The sequence below is a fragment of the Myxine glutinosa genome, chromosome 12 (assembly GCF_964187855.1).
Source record: "Myxine glutinosa chromosome 12, kmMyxGlut1.1, whole genome shotgun sequence".
Lineage (NCBI taxonomy): Eukaryota > Metazoa > Chordata > Myxini > Myxiniformes > Myxinidae > Myxine > Myxine glutinosa.
The window spans coordinates 90069343-90096222 of NC_136272.1; the positions used below are offsets into that span (position 1 = coordinate 90069343).

Genomic DNA, 26880 nt, shown 5'->3' on the forward strand with positions numbered 1-26880 from the left:
TAATTTTGTTATAAGTTATTTTGCCATTTTGTTATAAGAAGACGTGAAGCTGTAATTGCTGCCAAAGGCGCTTCTTCAAAGTATTGACTCAGGTTTGAATACTTATGTAAATTCCATATTTCTGTTTTACATTTTGTTATTTTGTGAAAATTTCAAAAATAAATAAAATTCCACTGTGACATTATGGGATATTAGATATTATGAGGTGTACTGGAAATTAATGTCGTTTTTTAAAGAGGAATCCACAGCTTAAAAAACGACATTACTTTCCGATACACCTAAAATGTGTAGATCAGTGACAAAAAAAAATCTCAATTTAATCCATTTTAAATTCAGGCTGCAACAACAAAATGTGAAAAAAGTTAAGGGGGTGTGAATTCATTCTGAAGGCACAGTATATAGTGTGTTGGCAAGTGTCTGTCTCCCTGGCGGTCTTCAGGGATCTAGCAACATGTTGCCGTGGCTATGCTGCCACCCTTTGGTCTGGCCTGCAGTCCACTCCCCACTGATTAGTCCACTACCTCTTAATCTCAGGACATGCTTGGTACTCTTCTCTCAACAAACGACTCTATTTCCCTCCATCAGTTCATATATTCATGCCGCCATCTATCTTTCCCAACATCTCCTCTCCTGGTACGGTTCAGGCATTGAGGCAGTTGCCAGGAAGCAGGTTGGTTTTCTTTTCCTCCTGGAAAGCCAACTCACTGATTGGAGGGAAACATGGCCTCCATGGCCATTTTGTTTCCCTCCTCAGATGCATCGGTGTTTAGTATTGGGCTCACCTGTGGTCTGAGGCCTTTCACCATCCATAAAATGTTTGAAATAGTTGCTAAAGTCTCTCTCTCTGGGACATGCTGTGCATGTGTGCCTTCACTACTGAATTATGGAGTCATGATGGGCACTGCTGCTGTTCAGGATGATTGCCTTAACTCTATCCTTGCATAAAAGGCCATGTACCCATCATGTACCCATCGTACACCCCCTCACTGAAAACATGCCAAAGCACATTAACTTCCTCCTGCCAAGGAAGCGAAATTTCAAGCCGCTCGTTGACTACTCCATCACGACTGGTCTAGGTCGCATTATGTCCGTATTATTCAAAAAATACTCTGTATTCCCTGAAGTATTCAAAAAAAATAATATCCCTAGTGACTCTGACTTGTGTACTCCTCTTTCTGTACTTTTTTTTTTTCCAAAGGTCAACTAACTGCATCTTGGAAAATTGCCGTTTTTACCGCAATTCATAAGAAAGATGCAAAAATGCCCTGTCTGCATGTAACAGCTCCTCCATCATATGATGATAACATAAGATGACAACATAAGATAACATAAGACGTAAAAGATCAGTGCTATCTCACTGAACATATCATGTACATTTGATGCTGTCTGGCACCCTGTCCTGCTTTCAAACTCAGTTAATGGTATCTAGCGTTCCCTCCAAAACTGGTTATCAGATTTCCTATGCACTCACAAGAAGAAGCTTGTTTTGAACGGATTTTTCTCCCTTGCTGTACCTCCCTTTGTCCCTCCATACAAGGAAAACCAGGCAAATTCCCCAATTTATTTATGTGGTCAGTCTCAAGCTTCTGGGCCTCACTATCAGCTATAAATTGACCTGGGCAGATCATATTTCTTAGCTGGCCTCAAAAGCTAGCCACTACCTCAACATTCTCTGCAGGGTCAAGTCCTCCCTTGGTCATCTTCGCCCTAACGGTGGAGAAAGCTCTATCCGGAGTGTCATGTGTGCTGTCATTGTGGACTTGTGTGTTGCTGCTTTCCTTCTTGCTTTTCTGCCATCCAAAGCCCATAGTGGCATTTGCAGTTTTGCATCAGGAAACTGAGTCTCAGGGTGTTTCTTGCAATTTCGTCACCTTGCAGGTTTTCACCTCATCTAATTTGGCCACCTGCCCACTCATCTCTCCACCGAGCTCTGCATCTTGATGAAGCGTGCAGTCCACCAGATAAACTTTCAATGTTACTCTCACCCAAGTCTAAACTGAGTGTTCACCTCCATTCTTTCGTACCCCTCCTTTTCTAACCAGGATAAAAACGGATGCAGTATAAAAACGTGGAAGTGTCTATCTGAATCTGTTATCTTGAGCTCTTCCTGGCATGATTTTATGTCTATTGCTCACCACTGCTTCAGGGTCTCACCCATTTCCATTCTTAAGTTTTAACTACATCCACTCAGACCCTGTTCCCACAATTCTCCTGCAATAATTGCTCTTGTTGTGCTGTGGTACATCTGCTTGCTATCATTCTACTGTTTTCCGTTCGCCGCATTTGTCTGTTGATCCATTGCCGCCCGTTGAGCTGGTCTTCCATACACCTCAACGACTTGTAACAAAAGAATGAAAAATGTTTGCTTTCTGCTACTTGAACTCGAGGCATCTCAAAACTGATGAGGCCCTGTTCTTGCTCGCTCGTGTAATCTATCTTGGATAGTTTGTGAGTTTGTGGCTTGATGATATAACAAATGATCACAAATTGATAGGTGTGAAATGCCTTTGGTGAAATGTGCTTGCCTCCAGTCCTGCTGCAGATAGCACAGCAGCAGATTTGACTCCAACAATGATGAATGTGAAATATAACAATGGAGATAATTAGGTTAATGGAGGATAAAAACCTCCTGCCATTTACAGTGAAATTTGGTATAGCACGCATCACTTCCCAATTCACAGTGTGAAAAGGGCGTGTGTGCCATTGATTGTTATCTCCTTAATTTGGGTTTCAGAAGGTGGAACAGAGTTCTTTCAGGACTCGAAGTATCCACCCCCGTTTCGGTGAAGGATCATGATCCATGAGCTAAGTTGTGAAGTTTTCTTGTTCTCAGAGTTTGGTTCTGAAGGCTCTTTTCAGGATCGTCGCTGAGCCCCGGAAGACCTCGAACTGTAGTTTGTTTGTGGTAATGTTCCCAGGAATGGTTTGTAGGATCTTTGTAAGGTTCTTCTTTATTGCTTATTCCCATTGCTCCAATTTATCAATGGTACAATTTCAGTGCTTTTCAGCTTCCAATATCTTTTTACTTCATTTTCGATGTCTTGGTATTGTCTTTTTCATGATTTCTGTGTTATTTAGCCCAAAATCACTGGATACTGAAACCTCAATTAGCAATGCCTTCTCTTCCTTTTTGTATCTGCTGACTATGTCCGGTCGCAATGCTTTGTTTTCTAATCATTTATTCGTGACAATACCAAGCTCGTTAATCAATATTGTTACGGGTTCCTCTACGATCTCCTGGTCTCGGTAAACCTCCGAACCCCGAGAGGAGCCCCGGCAGAAAAATATGTTATTCTGTGTTCGAAATCAATAGTGAAACCACACCAATGATTATAAATGAACAGATATTGTATTAAAAATCGCACACCAGAATAATAGTACAACAAATGGCAATTAAGAGTGCACTCTATATACCTTATCGCTTAGGATGGTACCATCACTAAAGTCAGATAACTCACTGCGCTCCCAGCGAGTGAAAAGGACACTCCTCAATGTCTCTATACCTTTTCCAAGGTGAAGGTGATTCGCTCCAGCGGTCGCTAGAACGATATCCAGTCGAAGCCTGAATCTCGCTCTCCAGTCGAGATCCGAATCGCGTACAGATGGCAATGGCAATCGCCCCGCCAAAACTGTACAAAGGCGCCCTCCAGAGGAGCACCTTCACCGCTCAATCAGCAAACCGCAACGTAATTGGAGACGAAGCAGTCGCACACACACATCCCCGACAGGGTAGGATGTTGGGGTAAAGCTGACGAGAAACAAAACCTTTGTAGGTGTCCGAAGCACGAGGTTAAAAATGGCCGACGGCTCTTACTTGAGTCGATGCGACTAGGCGAGGATTCGTCGAAATCTCAGCGCCCAAGCCTGACTACGTAGATTTCTCAATTCCAGCGATAATTCCTATCGCCAGATGTCCTTTCAAGGAACTCAAAATTCCCTCGCGACTTTCGGTAGACCACGCTCGCTACGGAGCCTCGACGTCACGCGTCTTCTCCGACTTTGCTCGCCACGCCTCTTCCTCTTCTCTCCCATCGTCTTCCGGTTCGGTTTCCGGTATCATTTAAAGTTAGCCTTTTTAACTTTAGATAACTGTTCATGAATAATAAACCTTTTGAGAATAATAATAGTACATAATATCAGAAATATGTCAAGTGGGTGAAAACCACAACAACGGAAGTTACGAATCCGTAACAATATGGATCGAGCCCCCTAACTTTACGAGGTAGCAGGGTACAGATGGCCTGAACATGAGAGGGTTTTCCTCCAATGGGGGGGACAAATCCATGTCCTATATTATAAACACCACTGGGGGCGTAGTGAAGCAATTAGATTAATGAACAGGATTGGATAATTAAATTAATATATGTGGGAAAAATTGCATGCCGAGGTGTTTCACAGACTGGTAAATCATCAATGTGTGGATCCCTCCAATGGACATTAAACTGTGCGTCCTGTCTTCTGACATTAGTTGACGGACGTCAAAAAATTCCCACAGTGTCCTTCACGAAGAGTGAGCGAGCTATCGCCAGCACTCTGGCCAAATTCAAAATTCCTACCCGAATGACTGCTGGGAAGGCAATGGCAAACCACCCAGTATAATCATTGCTCAGGAAGCCGCTTTGGCGCCACAGACACTCAGTAAAGAGTATGGCACATCATATATCAAATATAAGTAACAACTGAATCGTGATCGTGAAAAAAAACTGAAAAGGAAATTAAGACATTAAAGACGTTTAAAAGGGATAGAGCACGGACATGTAGAGAAGAGTGTGCAGAGGTGAATGGGGGGGAGAGGAAGCGGGGAAGGGAGCGGGATGTGAGACAGGGAGCAGGGGAGATGCAGGACGCTGGGGAGATGCAGGGCGTGGGGGAGATGCAGGGCGTGGGGGAGATGCAGGGCGTGGGGGAGATGTAGGGCATGGGGGAGATGCAGGGCTTGGGGGAGATGCAGGGCGTGGAAGAGATGCAGGGCGCTGGGGAGATGCAGGGCGTGGGGGAGATGCAGGGCACTGGGGAGATACAGGGCGTGGGGGAGATGCATGGCGTGGGGGAGATGCAGGGCCTGGGGGAGATGCAGGGCGCTGGGGAGATGCAAGGCGCGGGGAGATGCATGGCGCTGGGGAGATGCAGGGCGTGGGGGAGATGCAGGGCGCTGGGGAGATGCAGGGCGTGGGGGAGATGCAGGGCGTTGGGGAGATGCAGGGCGTTGGGGAGATGCAGGGCATGGGGGAGATGCAGGGTGCTGGGGGAGACATGTAGCGGGGGAGAGACAGGGAGCGGGGGAGATGCAGGGAGCGGGGGAGATGCAGGGAGCGGGGGAGATGCAGGGTGCGGGGAGATGCAGGGCGCTGGGGAGATGCAGGGCGCTGGGGAGATGTAGGGCGTGGGGGAGATGCTGGGTGTGGGGGAGACATGCAGCAGGGGAGAGACAGGGGAGTGGGAGAGACAGGGGAGTGGTGGAGACAGGGGAGTGGTGAAGGTGAGAGAACAAAGAGAGGGTGAAGAGAACAGAGAGAGGGTGAGATAGAGCGGCAGAGCAGGATTTTGTGTTTTGTAGAGCCTTTTGAAATTGTGTTCACAAGGAGGTTTGTAGTCACATTGGCACAGCAGAAGTGATTCCAAAGTTTCTCCTTTTAGCTAAGCAGGAAAAATAAGCACATGTTGGAGGGCTTGAGCGCAACGGAAAGAGTTCAAATAGAATGGGTTGCCCTGTTCGTAAGAACATGCACTTTTTTCTCTCTTTCTCGCTTGCAAAATGGCATTGGCCTGTGCTTGCCACTGCCAGACACTTTTTGTAGGAAGAGAAGAGATCCCTGGCCTTGGGATTTTAATACATTCCAGCAGGGAAATAACGGAAGCGTAACTATGTCAGAGCGAGGGAGGTCGCTGTCTGGAAGCCATATTTTCCCAGAGGAGTATCCATTAGGATAAACGATGCTTCCTTCCTTCCTCTGCTGAAAATAGTCAACAAGACCAGACCTGGCCGAGCCAAGCTTTCCAACCGCAGAACCCTGACCCACACATACCTTCTCTGCTTTTCTTTCCCCAAAGCGGCATGCAGACAACTATGCATTTCTTATTGTGTATTTACCATTTTCCCCAATGCTCCTCGTGGGGTGTTGTCCCACATGTGGTGTGCAAACTCTGGTGCATAGCCTGTGTTTTACCTAAGGCCAAATTTTTCCCACTGTGTCCCGCCAGCCTAATGTGGTTCATGAATGGTGCAATGTCTGCACTCACAGAGTTCATATTTTAAATAAGAGGATATGACTGACTCGGTGCCCCTAGTATACCTGGATGTCCTTCTGTGATGTTGTGTCACACACACCTTACGTGTGGTTGCACCTTTTCTTGACAGACGTGCTTGCCTTCCGAGCATGTGATGTTGGTCCAAGATTTTCCCAGGTGTAGCCTGACATTCATTCAGAAGCTGTGTTTCAACATCAGCAGTTATAGAAACAACTAGTACATTTTGCACCACCGTTTGATGTGGTCTGTTGGTTTCCGCTCCCAGACAGGTAAATTAATGACACATTGCGTTTCAAATTCATGTCAACTGACAAAGGTCGTGTGGATGCATTACCCATTCTGAAGTTTCTCCCCCTCTTCCTCCCCTCCACCCTCAAGCCATTTTCACAGTGCTTGAGGATTCCTTTCCTAAACAGTTGCCAGTTGTGGATGTTTGCACATTGTGAAAGGAAACAGTTTGTCGTTGCAAGTTGGTCGGCCATGTGAATACAAATGTGCTTGTCATGGCCAAATGTGTGCAAGTACCTTTCTTTGTTTCGTCGTCATGTATTTATTCATGGCTTCTTCCTTTCGGTATTTATAAATCCATTGTGTGGTTGGGTAGCCAATTCGGTTTATAGTCTTTGTTTTTAAACTGCAGATTATTTGAATTGTCTGAAATTGGTTGATTTATATTTTTATTGTTTTCGGGTTGTCCGTCCGTCCGTCTGTCCGTCCGGGCTAAACCTCGTTTTTCTCAGCAACCATGTGTCCGATTGAGACGAAACTATCAGGGTAGGAGTGACACCCATGTAGAATGTTTTGCTGATAATTGTGTCGTCATAGGTCACGTGGTATGGCAGCCATCTTTGATTAAAAGCAAATAATTAAAAAATGATTTCTCGGAAACCGCTGAATGGAACAATTTTAAACTTTGCACATTGTCAAGTACTCCCAATGGGGAACAAAAGCATGATAATGATGACATCATCGGTGAAGTGGTATACCAGCCAAAGATGTTTTAATCGAATTCCTTATCCTAAAAATCTGAAATTGCATGCACATGATCTATGACCCATTTGTATTGAAATATTAAATTTATGACATCATAGGTCACATGGTCTGGCAGCCATATTGGATTTAAGGAAAATATTAATTAATTATATCTCTGAAACCGCTCACCCTATCGATGCGAAATTTTACAAATATCATCTAACAGCACTGTTACTCACCTGTTGCATATAGTTTGAAAATGATGTAGGTCACGTGGTTTGGCAGCTATCTTTGATAGAAAAACGAACCTTATCCAATCAACACGAAACTTAACCAAACATGATCCCCTAACCATACATATGCAAAGTGTACATTTCTATAGGTCATATGTCATGTGGTATGGCAGCCATATCAGCTTGAAAGCCGATATTTTAAAAAATCTCTTCTCTGAAACTGCTTCACCGACCGATGTGAAACCTGTCATGTCTGGTGAAAATGTGATACTTGAGAATAGCTGAAGGGATTTAAATCAAACTTGTTTATTTTTAGGACAGTGAACGAGGGCATCTACCCGTTGTGGGACTATGCGGAGGCATATTGGCGACACAGTCACATTGTTCTGGTTTATATCTTCAATTCTGAATATCTAATACAATTTCAATTATATTCGGCAATGTTCATCGGGATTATTTAAAATGAATACAGCTTGGCATTTGCTGTCCAGTTTTATTTATTTATTTATTCATTTTGATTTTTTTAAATTGGAATTTTAACTTTTTCACTTTTAATTTGATGTTTTTGATATTTCTAAAATGCCAAAGGAAATGTCCTGATCAGTTCTTTGACTCTCACAAGTTCTTTCCCAATGTTTTATGTATCGAACATTTTATCTTGTATAAGAATCGTAACAAAATACACCGATTGTTTAAAAGTTCGTATGCACGTTGTAGGATTAAACACACCCCCTTGGCCGATCTCCACCAAAGTTTCTGTACCTGTGAGCTGGTCATTGGCACCATTAAAATGGTACCTCACCCCTGAACGTGGGAGAGATGACCCAGACAGGCAGATAAAGTATACATATTAGTCCAGGTCAATTTGAAGTATAAAAGTGGGGATCAAAGGGAGGGAGGGGTTCAACCAGAACATTTATAAAAGGGGTGAGGTTAGTGCAACCACAATTTTTATAAAGCGGGAGGGGGAAGGATGTGGAACAACCAGAATATATTTAAGGGGGGGACAGGAGGGAGGGAGGAAGGTGCACAACCACATTTTTGACAAGAAGAAAAAGCCATAAAATGTCATGGCCCCCATGGTTTTAGTAATTTTGCTGTACGGAGTTAAAGGCCTTCAGTCGGCCATCTTTGCTCGGACTACAAAACAAAATCTGCATATATGTATACTCTCCCGTGTTGTCTTTGTGCCAAGTTTGAACAAAATCAGTCCAAACATGTCCAGAAATGGTTGGGGACACATTGAAGTAACAAAATGGCTGCCAGTTGGCCATCTTGGATCTGATATCGAAAAAAGAAATGACGTGCATATGTAAGCCTTCATTCGGTGTCTGTGTGCAAAGTTTGAACAAGATCGGTAAATGCATGTCTGAGACATGGTTGAGGACGTGTTCATCATCGGGTTTATCTTTCCAACTAAAATGGCCGCCATTCGGCCATCTTTGATCGCATCGCGAAACAAAATGATGTGCATATGTACAACCCTCATGTATTGTCTTTGTGCCAAGTATGAACAAAATGGGTCCATGCATCTCTGAGATATGGTTGCAGACGCACGCTCCGACGGACGAGACCCAATCCATAAGCCCCCGTTTCGGACCAAGTCCAATGGGGGCTAATAAAAGGTGTTTGGGGGACAGTACATATGCCATTGTGCAAGTTATTTTTCTGACACCATAATCCACTCCTGGAGAGAGCAGGCATGTATTTCCCAATATTATACTATAAAAGACAAAGTAAATATGTTTAGTACAACCTTTCCTTATTCCGAAGGTATCTTTTATAATTTATTCCTGATATGATAGATATTTTAAAGAATAGTTATATGTATGTGGTGATGTGAATATTGATGCTTATTCCCTTATCTCTGCATCTCCAATGATGTTGTCACCACACATCCTTTTTAGGTTATTTCTCTGAAATAACCTCATGTAGTGGGTTCCGGTATCCAACCATCCGTCCATACCTATGTCCGTTAACATTTGACTCAAACATCTTTCCTTCACAAACAACGCGACTGGTTATAGACCATATTTGGTACAATGCATCAGGCCAGCAAGATCTTATGGCGTTATGATTTCCATGTGGATGCACCCCCTATAAAGGGGGTTAAAGGGGGGTGCTGGCCCAAATATTTGTATTTCATTCAAAAATCTTCTTCTCAGAAACCGCCAGACAGATCAAGACAAAACTCACCACAAGGCCCTGAAGTCCTAATTCTTCCCGAAAACATCACAACTACTTGCGCGATACGGACCAAATTTGGTGCAATGCATCAGCACAGGAAGGTGTCATGGGGTTGTGCTCCCCATCTGGATCCGCCTATTTAAGTGTGGTGAAAGGGGGGTTTTGCCCCAAATTTTGGTATTTCATTCAAAAATCTTCACAGAAACCGAGAACCGGATGCAGACCAAACTGGCCGTGCGGCATCATGACCATGCCCTAACCTTAAGTTGTGCTCCCCATGGACGTATCTCCCCCAGAAAGGGGCTACGGCCTCCCTCCCCTCATCCCCCATATTCTCTAAACATTTTCCTCACACAAACTACATGACCGATATGGACCGAATTTTGTGCGATACATCAGAACATTAACATCTCATGGGGTTGTGCTCCCCATCCAGATCTACCCATATAAGAGGCTGAAAAGGAGGGGTGGGAGGTTCGCTTCAAATGCAGGTAATTGGTTCACGAGTTATCAAGTGACCACTATATTCGTCATGTATGTGCATCTGTCTGTGTGTGTCTGTCTGTCCGCAGCATAACTACCTGATGATATCATCCGATCTTGATGAAACTTGGGTGGGAGGTTGATATCATGATCTAGTTATGTCCTGCCAAGAGTGGGCGTATTGCGCCCATTGTGGGCGGAGCCACGCCCGAAAAAGATGTCTTTTTAGGGGGTAATCGAGTTCAAGCTACATCTTCTCCGAGGGGTTTGGTGGAATCTGACAGGGGTTTCGATATCTGATTAGGCCAATGTCATGTGTCGAGCCCCACGGAGCTCGATTTTTCATTTTTTTTTTCATTTTTTTTTTTTCATTTAATTTTTCACCGAATTTTCGGTATTGTGTAGTTAACTAACCTCATAACTGATTATACATTATTTTCTATCTCATTTCAAGGTCAGCAACCTTCGTTTTGACATTTCCGGGCCTGGCCTGTCCGGGCCTGTTTCGGTTATAGTCCGTCCTTTGTCAATGAATACCGCTCGCTCGTGAACCATCGTCGTCTTCTGACTTGTTTTTAATTTTAAAATCTTCTCAGAAACCGTGGGGAAATAACTGTCCATCCCCACGAGCTATTTATTTAACTTCTTTTCTTTACCTTATTTATGAATAAGATGTGCACACAAACCTGTAATCCTGTAATCTGTTAACGTTTGAAATGTAATACATAGATGTTGTAATATTTAACTCCCAGTGCTCATTGAAGAAGCCGACTCGTAACTTGACCCGTTACTGTGAAATGCGTGTTATTGTTGAGAAACATTCTTCCTGCAATGACCACATTACAGTCTTAAAGCCCAAGTGTTTGAGTATCCTCTTTTTGTTGAGATAGATAGTGAAAAGGTTGAAAACTTTGCCATATTCCATCACAGCAGAACACTTTATATCGAGCTACGACAACTTCATAATGTTTGTCTTTTAATAATAGTTTGTCTTGCTGGCATTGTGAAATGTTGAACACTTCTCCGAGTGGGGGGTTCGCACCTTGCATTCCATAAATAGGATCTGACTACAAACGATGCCATGGTGCTTTGCAGGTCGGATGTGGCATCATGGAGTATTCCATACTTTGGGAATAAACTCGAGGCTGCAGCTCTCCCACTCACTTTGCCATGTCGAATAACCAATGTTGTGAAAAAGGTCGATCGTTACCAGGCAGGCCAAATTCAAAATTCCCGCCCTGGATTTGGAGAGAGGGAATATAAATACAGCCTATGCCTAACATGGTTGAGAAGGTGGGGAAACTGACAAAAGGATTGTGGGTAAGGAACAAGCAAACGATGAATATGACACTGAGGTACAGCTGCAGCCATAGAGCGGAGCAGGGTTTATTTTTATTTTATTTATTTTATTTATTGTATACAAGGTCGAGGCTCGTGTAAGAGCTAACATTAATCACAAAAAAGACAAACTGACACATAAAACATATGATAAAGGGAGCGGGAGAACAAGATGGAGAGCAGGGACATCGGGAGATCTGTGGGAGGGAGAGGGCTTGGGGGGAGGAGGCATGGGAAGGGGGGGAGGGAGAGGGAGGAAGCATGGGAAGGGGGAGGGATCGATTAGAAAGGGTTTGTAAGATTAGAAAGGTTAATGGGCTGAAAATAAATGACAGGTGGTGATGAGATGCCATCTTGAATGACTGCAGGGAAGAGCACAAAAGGATGCATTTTCGGAAATGATTTTGAGGGTCGGGGTGCTGAGGAGTAGCTTGAGCTGGAGTGGGTAATAACAAATGGGTTTGTGAATGAAAGTGCATTTACCTTGAATGGGGAATATGCAAATGACAGGACAGAAAAGGTGATCAGGCCACCGTGAGCCCATCAACCTGTCTGAGAAAAGGCCTTTCCTTTCCGTCTGAGAAAAGGCCGGTTGAGAAGAAAGAGGAGAGCCGAGGGGGCTGTTGCTAAAGCGCACTGACCGATGACCTTGCTCGTTACCAATCGGTTAGTGAAGATAGAAGTTAACGAGCAAATTATCACCGATTGTTAAGAATGGATAAGGTGACTCTTTGAAGGTGTCGAATTAAGAGAAACCATTTTGAATCCGAACCGCTGTTGAGAAACCACCAAAATGACACCGATAGAAGGCCTTACGTTGAGATTGTTTTGACATATTTGACGAAGCGTAATGTTCTGGGTTGCTATAACATCTACATCATAGAATATGTTTGGCAGTTGGATGAAGCTTCGTTCAATCTTGGGATGGTGTGGAACGTTCTGTGTCCGTACGTTGTTCAGGCTGTCCGTCCGTCTGCGTGTCCATCCGTGATAGAACAGCTGAAGGGATCCAAGTCAAACTTGGTAGAGGGATGTATAATGATGTAAAGATTAACTGATTAGGTTTTGGGGTCAAGAGGTCAAAGGTCCCATTCGGTAAAGAAAAAAAAATGTTACCGACCTAACTTGTAACCGGGGTGCTGAGTAACTAGAGTGCACTGGAGTGCTCAGTTCCTCAACATTGACCACAGGCTTGTTGTAGTAACTCTGAAATTGCAGCTCAAATCCAAGAGAATGCTATCATCCCAGCCTAGGCTGGATGTGGGCAAGCTCAAGGAGGAGAGGGTAGCTGAGGAGTTTGCGAGCAGGTTGAGTGGGGTTTTGGGGGTCTGGATGCTTCAGGGGATCCTGAGGAGTTGTGGAGTGCCTTCAAGAGCACCATCTTTGATGTTGCCAGTGGCTGTCTTGGAACCCACCAGCAGGTGAAGAAGAACTTTGTCTCTCAGGAGACGCTCGATCCCATCGACCAGAGTCGCAGGGCCAAGCTTGATGGCAGAGCTGAACTGTTCCGGGAGCTGAGGTGTAAAACTGTACGCTCGCTGAAGGCGGACAAGGAGGTCTATGTGTGAGGAATCTGTGAAAGGGTAGAGCATCACTTGTGGACATGTGATTCTCGTCCTGCTTACAGAGGAATCCATGCATTGTGTTCCTCTAAGCCTGTGCCTAGGTGTATTGCCGTTAAAGGGTGGCGGCCTCTTGACAGAGGAGTCTGAAGTGAAGGCCCACTGGGCCGGTTACTTTGAGCGGCTGTACCAGGCTGACCCACCTGCTTTTGAGTTGGATGTCAGGGGTGTTGTTATCCCAAATGCTGACCTCCCAATTAACTGTGATCCACCTTCACTTGTGGAAACACAGGCTGAAACCGGCTGAAACGGGGCAAAGCTCCTGGGATTTGTCGCATCCATGCTGAGCTTCTCAAGGCTGGCGGAAATGCTGTACTTGAGTCGTTGCATGCAGTTCTGTGCTCTGTTTGGAGCACAGGCATCATCCCAACTGACTGGAAGAGGGGCCTTGTTGTCCCCCTTTGGAAAGGGAAGGGTGATCACCAGGACTGCAACGACTACCGAGAGGTGACGTTACTCTCGGTGCCGGGCAAGGTCTTTGCTTGGATAATTCTTGAGAGGGTTCGCCGCCATCTGCTCGAGCACCAGCGACCAGAACAGTCGGGCTTTACCACAAAGAGGTCAACGATTGACCGTATCCTTGCGCTGCAGGTCCTCACTGAGCGCAAGCAAGAGTTTCGTCAGGGGCTGCTTGCAGCCTATGTTGATCTCCACAAAGCGTTCGATTTGGTGAATTGGGATGCCCTCTGGAGTATTCTTGGTCTTCGTGGGGTGCCACCAACACTGATCAATCTAATCTCTGAACTATACCCTGGTACTGAGAGTGCTGTGAGGTGTGGTGGCTCCATCTCTGACTTATTTATAGTTGTTACTGGAGTTCGGCAGGGGTGTGTACTGGCTCCCACACTCTTCAACGCTTGTATGGACTGGATTCTGGGGAGGATGTTGGAGAGGTCAGGCTGCGGTGCATGGTTTGGGAGTGTCAAGATCTCTGACCTTGATTTTTTTGTGCAGCTTTACTGTGCAGCTTTGTGCATTTTTTGAAATGTGCAGCTTTACAAACTCGTTTATACAATTGTAATGGCTGATTATGTAACGGGAACTTCACTTCAATCACCTGGTTGATCAACAATGGCATGCTTGAGTGGTTCTGTATAGGGATCGTTCCCTTTAAATAATGACCCTCATAATGAAATCCTTCAGTTCTCGTGGTTAGACATTCATTTACGGCTGTCTATAGTCACTCTAGAGGCTTCTGACAGGGAAAGCAACAAGAAAATTCAGATGCCACGCCTGACATCTGAACAACGTTTAAGGGCAATTGGGGATGCTTGAGACTGGTGTAAGCCAGCGAACAATTGCTCAACCTCGTGGTTGCTCACAGCCTGCAATTTCCAACCTGGCCAGACGTTACGGTGAAACTGGAACTGTGAATGATGGTCCACGAAGAGGAAGACCACTGGTAACCACCCCAAACCAAGACTGCTGGATTGTTGTGCAGCATCTTCGTGATCGTTTCCGCCCTGCGACGCAAACAGCTGCAGTGACAAAAGGTCGCCACAACAACCGCATCAGTGTCTCTATTGTGTGGAGGCGCTTGAGAAGTCGGGGCCTGGTGGCAAGACGTCCTTGTAGAGGCCCAGTGTTGATCGCAGTGCATTGACAGAACAGACTAAGATGGTGCCTGCAGCATCGACGCTGGACACAGTCGGGCTTTACCCCAAATAGGTCAACGATTGACCGTATCCTTGCGCTGCAGGTCCTCACTGAGCGCAAGCAAGAGTTTCGTCAGGGGCTGCTTGCAGCCTATGTTGATCTCCACAAAGCGTTCGATTTGGTGAATTGGGATGCCCTCTGGAGTATCGGCCTCTGGAGTATCGGACAGTCGGGCTTTACCCCAAAGAGGTCAACGATTGACCGTATCCTTGCGCTGCAGGTCCTCACTGAGCGCAAGCAAGAGTTTCGTCAGGGGCTGCTTGCAGCCTATGTTGATCTCCACAAAGCGTTCGATTTGGTGAATTGGGATGCCCTGGAGTGCAACAGTGGAGTGCATTCTTGTTCAGCGATGAGTCCAGATTTTGCCTCCATGCTGCTGATGGGCGCCAACGGGTATGGCGCAGAGGTGGGGAAAGGTATGCATCAATCTTTATTCGCCAGATCAATCGTTGGGGAGGACCCAGTGTGATGGCATGGGCCGGCATTTCCACCCGTTTCAGGACACCTCTGGTCGTCCTTGAAGGCAATCTCACTTGCCAGCGTTATTTCAATGAAGTTTTGAGACCTCAGCTGCTGCCATTTCTCCAGGCTCATCCTGACATCGCAGTTTTCCAGCAGGAAAACACTCGACCCCATGCTGCTTGCCTGACCACCAACTTCCTCCAGGAACAGGGTGTTGAAGTGATGCCATGGATGCCTTATTCCCCTGACCTCAATCCCTTTGAGCATTTATGGGATGAGCTTGGTCGACCTCTTGCATCGAGGAGATCAACGGCTGTCATTCGGCAAATGCTCATTCAAAGCTTGCAGGAGGAGTGGGACAGACTTCCCCAGGACCGCATCAGACGCCTGGTACAGAGCATGCGTCGGAGGTGTATAGCCTGCATCACAGCTCAGGGAGGACACACGATATTGAGGACTGCTGTCATTCTGTCCTTGACTGTTGGGAGTGTTGTGTCCATTCCTGTGTCATTTTGTTTTGACTTTATTCAGGTGCGTGCCTTTGTGTTGCAGTGCTGTGACTTTTGTTGCACCACCCATTGTGATGTTCATGCTTTTTGCTTTTTTGTGATTGAGGCAACCTCTTGTTGTGCAACCTATATATACACATATATATTGTTGCGTGACTACCCTTGGTGAATACCTTAGGGTAGCACGGAAGGCCAAACAAGCTCTAACTCCGAAGCGTTCAGTTCAAAAATATAGCGGAGAATACGCGTGGGGAAGCAAGAGGGAGTGGGGGGGGGGGGGGGACCAGAGCGCTTACCCCCACAGATCCCACTGGCAGTCCTCAAACCTGCAAAAAAAAACTCAAACGAAAACGGATTTAAAATGTCCAAAAATAACAGGTTTATTTAAATAAATGCCGGTACAAAGAAAATGTGTGATAAACTAAATTCCTAACTGGGACGTCCCCACAAACAGACTTGAAAACAGACAAACGGGAAGGATAACTGAAAAGAAATGTTTGTGTGTGCACTTAACTTTGATCGCTGGTGGGGTCTCGTTAGGGGTCGTCAAAATCGCCCGGTGCGTCGGCAGGAACCGCTCGCTCGTTGGCGGGAACCGCTCGCTCGTTGGTGGGAACCGCTCGCTCGTTGGTGGGAACCGCCCGTTTGTTGGCAGGAACCCAGGCCTTGCTGTATCTCGCACTGCAGCGAGCCAGCAGCGCTCGTCCACGCGTCGTTCATGCCTGGAATACTGCAGCTCTCCGTCCACGGCTCTTCCGCCTCTTCACGACCACCAGCAAAGTCTCAGAACGCGGGCATTTAGGATGAAGCCTCTCCGTGCAGAGAGCAAGCACAACCGTTCACTTTAACATCCAGAACAAGAAAGGAAAATGTCCGCCGCTCCAACTACTTTGTGCGTGCCGCTCGGACGTCATCGGTCGTGCTTCGCCAATCAGTGAGTTGCTTCTTACCAGTCCTTCCCGTCAATCAAAAACCCTGCCCAGTCACGGCTCCTCGGTGTGTGGCCTCGGCCTGCCCGACCTATGTGTGCCTCCAAAGTCAGGGTTGTCAGCGGCAGCGCTCAATGTCCTGGCTTCCGGTATGTTTTTTTATTAGGGCGTTTAAATGTGGGATTCTAGCCCTACGTGTGGTGCATTGTCAAAAGGAACAAAGGAATAAATACAGAGGTAACGACGTATATAGTGGGGCGGCTTAGCCCAAATATTCAAAAGAATTGTGCATTTTGTGATACAAGCACCAAATTTGGCACACTAGTAGACTATCATATTATGAAAAGATCTGGATATTGGGCCATCTCAGATTCAGAGATTTGATTTTTGCAAGATTTGCAGATTTTGCAAGCTGAGATTGCAACGCCAGGGACGGCCGACTCCTTCCTACGAGCTGCCCACGTCACCCGCACAAGAAGAGCTCATCAAATCACTGCAGCAGCACTGTACATCCTGCAACACCGTGCCTACAACCACTACTGTCTGGGAGAAACCAGGGATGCAGAGGACCTTCCGGAGTTTGAAGACTGGTGTTGCCAGAGAGGAGAAGACATCCCTGTTCAGGTTCCTCTCAGCAGCTCTCATGGAATGGTTTGACCAGGAGGACAAGCAACTCGTCATTACTGATGGAGAGGCAGTGCTCAGCAAGCCACTACTGCCAGATCTGACCTCACTCGCCCCATGTAACCATGAAGAGGCTGACAGTCGGATGTTGCTGCATGCATCTCACGCAGTCCAGCATGGACACCATGCAATACTCATCCGGACTGTAGACACCGATGTTGTGGTGCTGGCAGTGTCCCTGGCACAGGAGTTGCAACCAGAAGACAAACTGTGGCTGGCATTCGGAACAGGCCAGAGTTTCCGATACCTAGCAGCACACGAAATAGCAGCTGGATTGGGACGAGAGAAGGCTCGTGCACTGCCAATGTTCCACGCTCTAACTGGATGCGACACTGTGTCTAGTTTTCATAGACATGGCAAGAACACTGCGTGGGCAGTCTGGACGGTACTGCCAGAACTCACTGAGGCGCTGCTGCTGCTGTCCTCTGCACCTCGTGACATACCAGACGATGCAATGCGCATCATCGAGAGGTTCGTGATCCTGTTGTATGATCGAACCAGCAAATGCACAGACATTGACAAGGCCAGGAGGAAACTCTTCGCAAGGAAGAACAATGTGCAGCTCATCCCTCCAACGAAGGCAGCTCTGGAGGAACATGTCAAGAGGGCAGTGTATCAAGGTGGACATGTGTGGGGTCAGATACTGCTGCCAGCACCAGAGCTCCCTCCACCAACCAACTGGGGTTGGTCAAGGACTGGAGAAGGACAGTACACACCTTACTGGACCAGGCTAACTGAGGCAGCTCACAGCTGCATTGAGCTGGTTTCTTGCAAGTGCAAGAAAGGGTGTGTGAGGCGCTGCAAGTGCAAAAAGGCTGCCCTTCAGTGCACAGCCCTCTGTGTGTGTGAAGGGGACTGCACATGACGATGAGTCAACAACATACATGTACTTGTGGCAATGCTGAACTTGTTAACATGACACTGTTTATGTACACGTATCTTCAGTACCGGTATATACCTAGCCTCAGATACCAGTACACCTAGCCTCAAATACTAGACCATGTAGCATGTCAGTATTATACCTAAGACATTTACAGAACTAAGACATTCTTTTCAAAGTATTGTGTTGAATCCAATATTTGCCTAGATAATTTCCAAATAAAATTATATAACAGACTGTGATAGATAATATTAAGTTGAAATTGGTACCATTGGATTCCTTGCCCCCAAAAACATACATTTAGATACCAGAATCAAGTCAATAGCTGCATTACGTCCAGAGATAATAGCAAATGTAGATTTCAAGTGGCGGCCATTTTGAAATCCAATATGGCGGACATAAAGAGAGAATTTCAAGTGGCCCAATATCTGAAAATGTTCGCAACATATTAATGTACATTTGTGCCAAATTTGGTGCTTGTATCACAAAATGCACAACAGGTTTGCTATGCTGCTACACTAACAAGGGATAGTTACCCATAATCCCTGAGCTAGTTAACATGCCCCACTCCTCGTAATGGGGACGAAGATACAAACTTAATCCGACAGTCCGGTCCAAATACAAAGTGCCAACTTGTAGTACATTGAGGTGGTTCTTCTTCTGCACGACAATCAGAGCACACCAACCTATACAAATCTACCTGAACTAAAGTAATCACTGCCTACCGCCTGCAAACGTAACAATATAAATATACAGTCACGTGAAAAAGTAAGTACAGTCATCCCTCGCTATATCGCGGTTCACTTTTCGCGGCTTCGGTACATCGCGGGTTTTTCTCGCTAGTATATGTAAAATTATATCGCGGATTTTTCGCTATATCGCGGGATTTTGCGGTATAAATGGATTTTTATATACTATTATTTTAAATATTTTTGTGGTAAAATAAGCATTTTCTAGCCTAAAAAATTAAAAAACGTAAAAAAAATAAGAAAAATACAGTTATTAAAACATATTACAAGAAATAAAATACTGTACATAGTGTACAGTAGAAGGAGAGACAAAGAGTCGTGCGTATGGAAAACGCAGATGCGGCAGCTTCCACTTGCGCGAGTTACCCACATAATGGGTAACTGTAATGCTCTTTCTGGCTGTGCAGTACATTCATCATCGTCATCACCTTCATCGTCATCAGTACTGCACAGCTAATTCATCATCATCTTCATCACGCAAGTTGTCGTATTGAAGAGCCGGGGCTCTTGCTTGATACGGACGAAATGACGGGCAAGACACAAACTCGTCCGAGAAGATATTTATTCTCAAAACCAACTCGGGAACACTGTAAAGCCCATTTATCGGGCTGCATTATAAAGCACAACCAGGAACCGAAACCGAAAGCCACGCCTCTCAAGCGTGGCGTGCTTCGGTGGTCACGTGATCAACAGGTGTAGCTGATTATACCCGCACGCGTGACACGCTTTGGTGGTCACGTGACCAGCCACTTGCGCCGCGGATCCCCGCCGGTGACGTCACCGGCTGAAGCAAGGAGATTCTGATGCTGGTCTTGCTTGGGGAACCCCATGGGTCGCTACAGTATCTTCAATGGTGAGTACCCATTAGAATTTTATATGTTGTTAAAATTACGTATGTTTAAGAGTGTAAAAAGTGTTTAAGAGTATAGGAAGTGTTTATAAGAGTATGGGAAAGGTTAATAAGAGTGTGGGAAAGGTTAATAGGAGTGTGGGGAGGGTCATAAAGCTTAAAAATATATATAAATAATAAAATAAAAATATGGTCGCTACTTCGCGGCTTTTCGTCTATCGCGGGGGGTTCTGGAACGTAACCCCCGCGATAAACGAGGGATCACTGTACACCCCATGTAAAGTTTTGACTTTTTCAACATATTTCAACATACAGCTATTGGATCTTCATTTCAACAATATTGATAGATAAAGGTGATATAATATAACAAATATCATGAAACATTTACATTTTGTAGTCCATTGTATAATTTAAATAAACATAAATGCAAATTTCGCATGTGGAAAAAGTAAGTACACCCCTATATTTATCACTACTTCAAATACCTAAAATTAGAATCAGGTGCACCAGCTCAGGTGCAAATGATTAGAACATCGTTAGAGAGGATCTTGGAGGAACCTGTCTTATTTAAACCTCAGACATTTAGTTTGGTTTGCTCTTTGTTGTTGAAGTGTGTGGCGTCACCATGCCTAGATCAAAAGAGCTCTCTGAGGCCTTCAGAAAGAAGGGTATAGATACCTACGAGTCTGAGAAGGGATTTGAAAAGATCTCCAAACAATTTGAAATCAATCATTTGACTGTCCGGAAGATCATCTACAAGTGGAGAAGATTCCAAACAACTGCCAACTTGTTCAGGCCAGGCCGCCCCAGCAAGTTCAGCCCGAGAGCAGAAATTCCTCCCAGTCGATGTCAGAGACTGGTAGACAGTTATAAGAAACGCCGACTTGAGGTTGTTTCTGCCAAAGGGGGCAATATCACCTATTAGATTAGAGCCAAGGGTGTACTTACTTTTTCCACATGCGAAATTTGCATTTATGGTTATTTAAATTATACAATGGACTACAAAATGTAAATGTTTCATGATATTTGTTATATTATATCACCTTTATCTATCAATATTGTTGAAATGAAGATCAAATAGCTGCATGTTGAAATATGTTGAAAAAGTCAAAACTTTACATGGGGTGTACTTACTTTTTTACGTGACTGTATATATCTCCCATGAAACAGGAGTGTCTGTCTGTGTGTCCATTTTTGGGGCTAGCTCTGACAAAAAACGTTTTTGGGGTCCCAGCGGACGTTGTGAGGTAGGTAGGAGCTTTCATAAGTTCTTCAATGAAATTATGATTTTGAAATCGACTCGATACTGACCTGCTCCCAGATCCGGAAGTGAACACATGACGACATTGAGCTGGTTGGATAATATCTCAATACAATCGTGATTTAACAAAGTATTTTGTTTTTGTATTAATCTATGATTGGAATGATGCTGTTTGGAATGAAAATAGAGATATTGAGTTTAAATATGAATGAGGAAATGACGTGAGGGTTTCTACTTTCTAACTGTGACATTCGTGGATTCGCCATATGCAGATTCACCATTGACTGGGTGTAGAACCATTCAGACAGGGTACGAGCGGATTCAGACGGATTCAGAGCCACTTTTTTCAACGCTCTTGACCGTCCCAGGTTGCATGGAAAGCTACCCATGCAGCCTGCTGCCTCAAGTGAATCTAGGCCCAGTTTAATCTGCATTTTACAAATGATGTATACTGTATTTTCAACTTTCTTTTTCATGCTAATGGACAATTTACACCCACAATTTTCATCTTAGATGATGGAGATGTGTGATAAAGACCATGAACCAGCAACTTAAGAGTTTCAGGAGATAATCAAAGCTTGTGATGTCATTATGCAGTTTTGTGGTAGAAATCCACCACTTGCGGCATTGCAGATTCGCAACACCAATTAGTAGGGCGCGGCTGTGCTGTCCTCTATCAGTTAATTCAGGAAGGTGTAATTTGGTCAGGATGCCGTCGATAACTCACCTACTCTGGGCTAAAGACACCGTAGGATATGTAACGTCAATGTGCTGGCACATGTCCGATCTAAAGTAGTGCTAAGTTTCCCAAAATGCACGACAATAAACCAGCTTTGTGTGAAGCACGTGCTGCTTGGAATTGTGGGAAAATGTACACTATCAGATGGGGGAGGAGGGTTCCTTCCAAATTTGTGTATGCTGTCCCAATGCGTGTGTTTGTGCAATGTATGTTACATGCAGGAAAATACCATTCGGAAATATCGGTGTACTTTTACCTCATTAATGAGGATGTAGGTCGACGATGGATAAATGAACGCAGGATATTGCCGATATGGGATTTGAACTTGTATGGAGTCATATCATCAGGTGCCAAGCAAGTGTTTACATGGGAATGCTGAATGAACTGGAGAGTTCATGGAACTTTATATCCCATGCATTGTTCAAGTATTTACTGCACTGGAGCCACTGGAGCAGTCTTATACATCACCCTTATACACGGTAATCAAACTACCAGATTTGAGGAGATGGAGACTCTATTGATCACAATAGAACGCAGGGTCAATCAGCATCATACATTTGAAATCGACTCGATACTGACCTGCTCCCAAATCCGGAAGTGAACACATGACGACATTGAGCTGGTTGGATAATATCTCAATACAATCGTGATTTAACACTATGTTGTTTTTGTATTAATTGACTCTCACATGCCACGCCCACTTCCCAGGGGCTGTGCTTGACAGCTCCTATTACACACACTATACCCTATAGAACATGTCCAAGTACTACAAAACTGGAGACTCTTGGAAGTATTATGAAGGTAATTTGTGTTCTACAGTGTTAATGTATCTTACTATAATTCACCAAATGTCCGTCTGTCCGTCCGTTCCCAGGTACCGCATAAACGGCTGAACCGATCGCAACAAAATTTTGGGTGGGTAATTCTGGGACCCCCTGGAGTAAAACAGCCTATATTGTTTTTCCAATGTTTTCCCCATTTTTCCAATTTTTTCAATTTTCCAGTTTTTCCAAACAGGATGGAATAATATTTACCGATATGAACAGTGATGTGGCTTTTATTGAAATTCTACAAATACTGTTTAGATTTTGATGATTTGCATGTGATATGATTTAACGGATGTTTATATAAATCGTTTACAAAAAAAAGCCTTCAATTTCTGATATTTTGCTTTTTCATTTGGGCCTCCCAATTGAAGCACCGCCCATAGGGCGGGTACCGTTGCTAGTATATTCAGTTTAAATAAAGGTTTAAAGGCATACAAATAAATTAATTCCGTGTTTTTCCACTCTTTTACCCAGTGTCCATTACTCCACTCTTTCTGACGTGTCACATTAGTTATTCGTGCCTGTTGTTTGTGTCCTTTATAACATCCTCAAAAACAGTACGTTTCCTGTTTGGAATGATTTTCAATTTTGTTTGACTGTCAGGCAAGCAGAGTAAAAAAATATCTTACTCTTCTCTGTGCAGGTAGGATCGGGACAAATTCAGAGACAAATTACTGCAGAAGCGGCAAACTTTTTTTCTTCTTCACGTTCCGATTCTGTTCAAAATATAACATTCGATTTAAAGAAGTTGCTCCTCAACCATAAACTGATAAGACAAACAGACAGATGAACGGACATGAACCAATTGCTTAACCTCGCGCTTAATTTCGCGTTCTCGGAGTAACTGACTGGTGAATTTTCATGATTCGTAGTAATTCATTACTTTCACCACTGAAGGTTGACGGAGGTTATGTCTTCACCCCTGTTTGTCTTTTTGTGAGCAGGGTATCTCAAAATATTTTGAACGGATTCGGATGTAACTTGGTGGACATGTTGGGTGTGTGACAAGGACAATTTGATTAGATTTTGGTGAAGATCTGGATTGGGATACGAGTTGGGTTTGAGCACTTTGAAGCATTGCTTTTCACCTCCTGAACCAATTACCTGTCACTCTTGATGTGTGCAGTACACCATGGGTAGGACCACACGTGTCATTATGGGCCATGCATCTTCTTCCTCTCGATTGTGACAAATATTCCTGCGATTCCTTATTTGGAACTGTGAAAAGCTTGTTTTGGGACTCATTTGGGATTGGGACTTACGCCAAAGGTTTAACTTTTTTGTCGTGCTTATTTTCATCCGTTTACTTCCTCGATTCTCACGAGAGATCTCCATCGGGATTGCGGACTTCGGTTTGTTTGTGGCTTTCTCTCATCTGGTTCATCCTTCTCTTGATTGGTTGGTACGGTTTGACATATGTTTACCGATGTGCAAGTGCAGTGTTTTGTCTGTGATTGCCTTTATAGTTTAGGGGGTGGGCCCTGTATAATCCCATTAAACATAACCCCTCGGCCTTGCATGGTAAAGTATTTTTTGTATTGCTGATGAGGCCTTGAGCCAGAAGCACGTATCAAACTTAGGTTTAAAATGTTGGTTTGCACACTTCCTGTTTGGTTGATGTTTTCATATTAAGGAGAGTTGTGTCCCACATTGCCCCCATTGGGTTTGTTTATTCTTTGGAAAAATCTTTCCCCCTGCTATCTCCATTAATTTCTGTCTCCTGATACTTGTACTGTTGGCAGTAGTGCTGGTGAGCCACTGCTGCCCGCCATGCTGGGGCCTCTTCCTTTTGTCTTGCCAAACTTCAGCTTTGTGTCGATTCTTTATCACATCTGCTATCACATCCATGCTATCACTGTTGCCTTATCTTTTATTGTCACCTATCCCGAAGCAAGTGCTGGTAGGCCACTGCCGATTGCCCTACGCGGGCCTCTGCTGTTTGCTTTGACAAGACGTCGGTGCACATTGTGTGGTCTGTGCGTCAGTTGTTGATTACCCACCTTATTCGACAGGTGTTGCTTCGTGTGAGTTTTCCCTTTCTCGGTGTCTGAAAAGGCCATAAAAGAGAAATAATTTATACCATATATGGAATAATTCTACCTGGGATGGTTGCGGAAATGACACCACCCAAGATTCCTCCCTAAGTAAATGTAAGGATTCTAATGCAGATGAATTGAAAGGAACAGCTTTCACTTATAGGAAGTTTAAGGCACTTTTAAGTAATTAGATAATTGCTACCTTATTTATTTAATGACATCTTGTATTTCTCTGTTACATCTGAGTTTTGCTTCTTTTGAAATGGTAACAAATGATTTAAGCCAACTCGGTCTTAAATATTGGGGCTTATCACTTACTCTTTTGCCTTATTACTTAACCTCTGTTACCTTGCTCTTCCATGAGCCTAAATCTTGGATACAAGAGCCATTCCCCTTTTGATATTCAAAGATTATCCTTCTGGGGTCTCTGAGCCCCATGGATCGGAATGTGTTCATGATGTTTTGACTGAGAAATTTGACACACTGGAATGTTTAAGGTGGAAGGAAAGGGGGGGGGGGGGGGGGAGTGGTGGGTTATTTTGACGAGAGATTGGTAGGACATGGTGAAAAGTATGGGGAAAGGAAATAGGGGCACAAAAATTCCATTTTGTATACCTTTTCGTGCCTAATTTCACAATTTGAAATATGTGAGGATTGCCATTCGCAAGTGTTGTTATACAATCTTTGAAAATGTGATGCACGGTTGTTAAAAAATCCATTACTATTACTACTACCTGCACTTGAATAGCCTCAATAATTCCCACCTTCCTGTTGGGTCAGCCAGGGGAAGTATCTGGTCCAAGTCTTTCACGAATTGGCTGGTGTTCGACTGAAGGTGATTTGGGCAGGAATTGCTCATTTGTTCAGGGTGCCAGAGGTAACTCGCCTACTCTTCGCGAAGGGCACCGTGGGATATTTAACATCCACCAAGTAATGCCAGTAGACGGGGCACCTGGCTTAACATCCATCTGAGGGACGGCATCACACTTTTTGATGAAACTTCCTGTCTGTGAAGAACCAATTCGGGAATCGAACCAATCCTGGATGGTTCGAAGGCACGTGCACTACATTTTTGCCAATTTTTGCCATCGTGTTGTAATCTTGTGAAATATCTATTTCTGAAACTGTGACCTGTACCTTTACCTACATTCGCTTGTTGTTTTTGAGATAAAATCCTCTGGGAGATGGCACAGCTGTTACAAGCTACAGGTGTTACAAGCTATCGCAGTACGCGCAAAGTTACTGCAATTCATTGCTTATGTAATTGTACGATGGCGGTGATGGTTGTTTGCAATGCAATAAAAACTTTGACCCTTTGCAATACCAGATACTTGGAATACATTTGCGTACGTGCGTTTTTTCCTGGTCTAATATTGGTATGTAACTTCCTCTGCTTGCAGTGATGGTTACATCGTTCGTGTACGTGCTGTTGTCATGACTCGTGACGACTCGACGGGTGGCTGGCTGCCCCTGGCGGGTGGCGGTATCAGCCGTGTGGGTATCTACAAGGTGTTACACCACGAGGAAACGGGTCACAACGAGTTCCTGATTCTTGGAGAGCGACTCAAGGACAAGCTGGTTTGGAGGGGATGGGATGGCGCGTTGTGGTCTGTGGGCCTCTTATTTTATTTTTTTTTAAATATCTTTTTTTTTTAAACTGTGCTATGATGTAATTATCCTGAAATACACATTTTCTTGCCAAAATTATTTTCTTTTCACCTCGCATTTAAAATTATTTCATTTTGTACGATTGTTTAGTGCAGTGCTTTCCCCTTATTTTATAAGATCAAGGATAGAGGTTGTGGAGGGGTTAAGGAAGGGAGATTGTGGTTGATTTAATGGCTTGGTGAGTGGAAGGAGGAGATCAGGTGAGTGTTTGGTTTTGCTCATCATTTTAAAATGAGGAGTGCTAATGGTTCTTATTGCCCACGTTAATATGAACACTATCTATTTTGTTTAATCGTCTCTTGCTGCACTTACCGGCACATGGGTGGTGCTGTTTTATAGGAAGCATTTTGGTGCCCAATTCAGCTTGCCTTGGATGGCATTTAAAAGTCAACCACAAAGTATGGACTGGTGCCACGGATAGGTAAGACAAACAGGTTGCCCCTTACCTGAAGGTTTTGAGTGACCTAGCTGGATTTTTACCAACCACCTGTGACATGTTAATCCTTCTGAGATCGGCTCAAGTTCCAGAAGATTCAAATCCAACCT

At 44.5% G+C, this 26880-nt stretch overlaps 1 protein-coding gene across 4 annotated transcripts in view; it reads left to right on the forward strand.

Moving 5' to 3' along the window:
- Nucleotides 1–26880, forward strand: part of SPRED2 (sprouty related EVH1 domain containing 2) — a 162143-nt gene that overhangs the window by 44695 nt on the left and 90568 nt on the right. For all 4 annotated transcript variants that reach the window (XM_068132070.2, XM_068132068.2, XM_068132069.2 and 1 more), the window contains one exon: nucleotides 26067–26244. In XM_068132070.2, the coding sequence (XP_067988171.1) occupies nucleotides 26067–26244 (178 nt within the window). The remainder of the gene's footprint in view (nucleotides 1–26066; nucleotides 26245–26880) is intronic.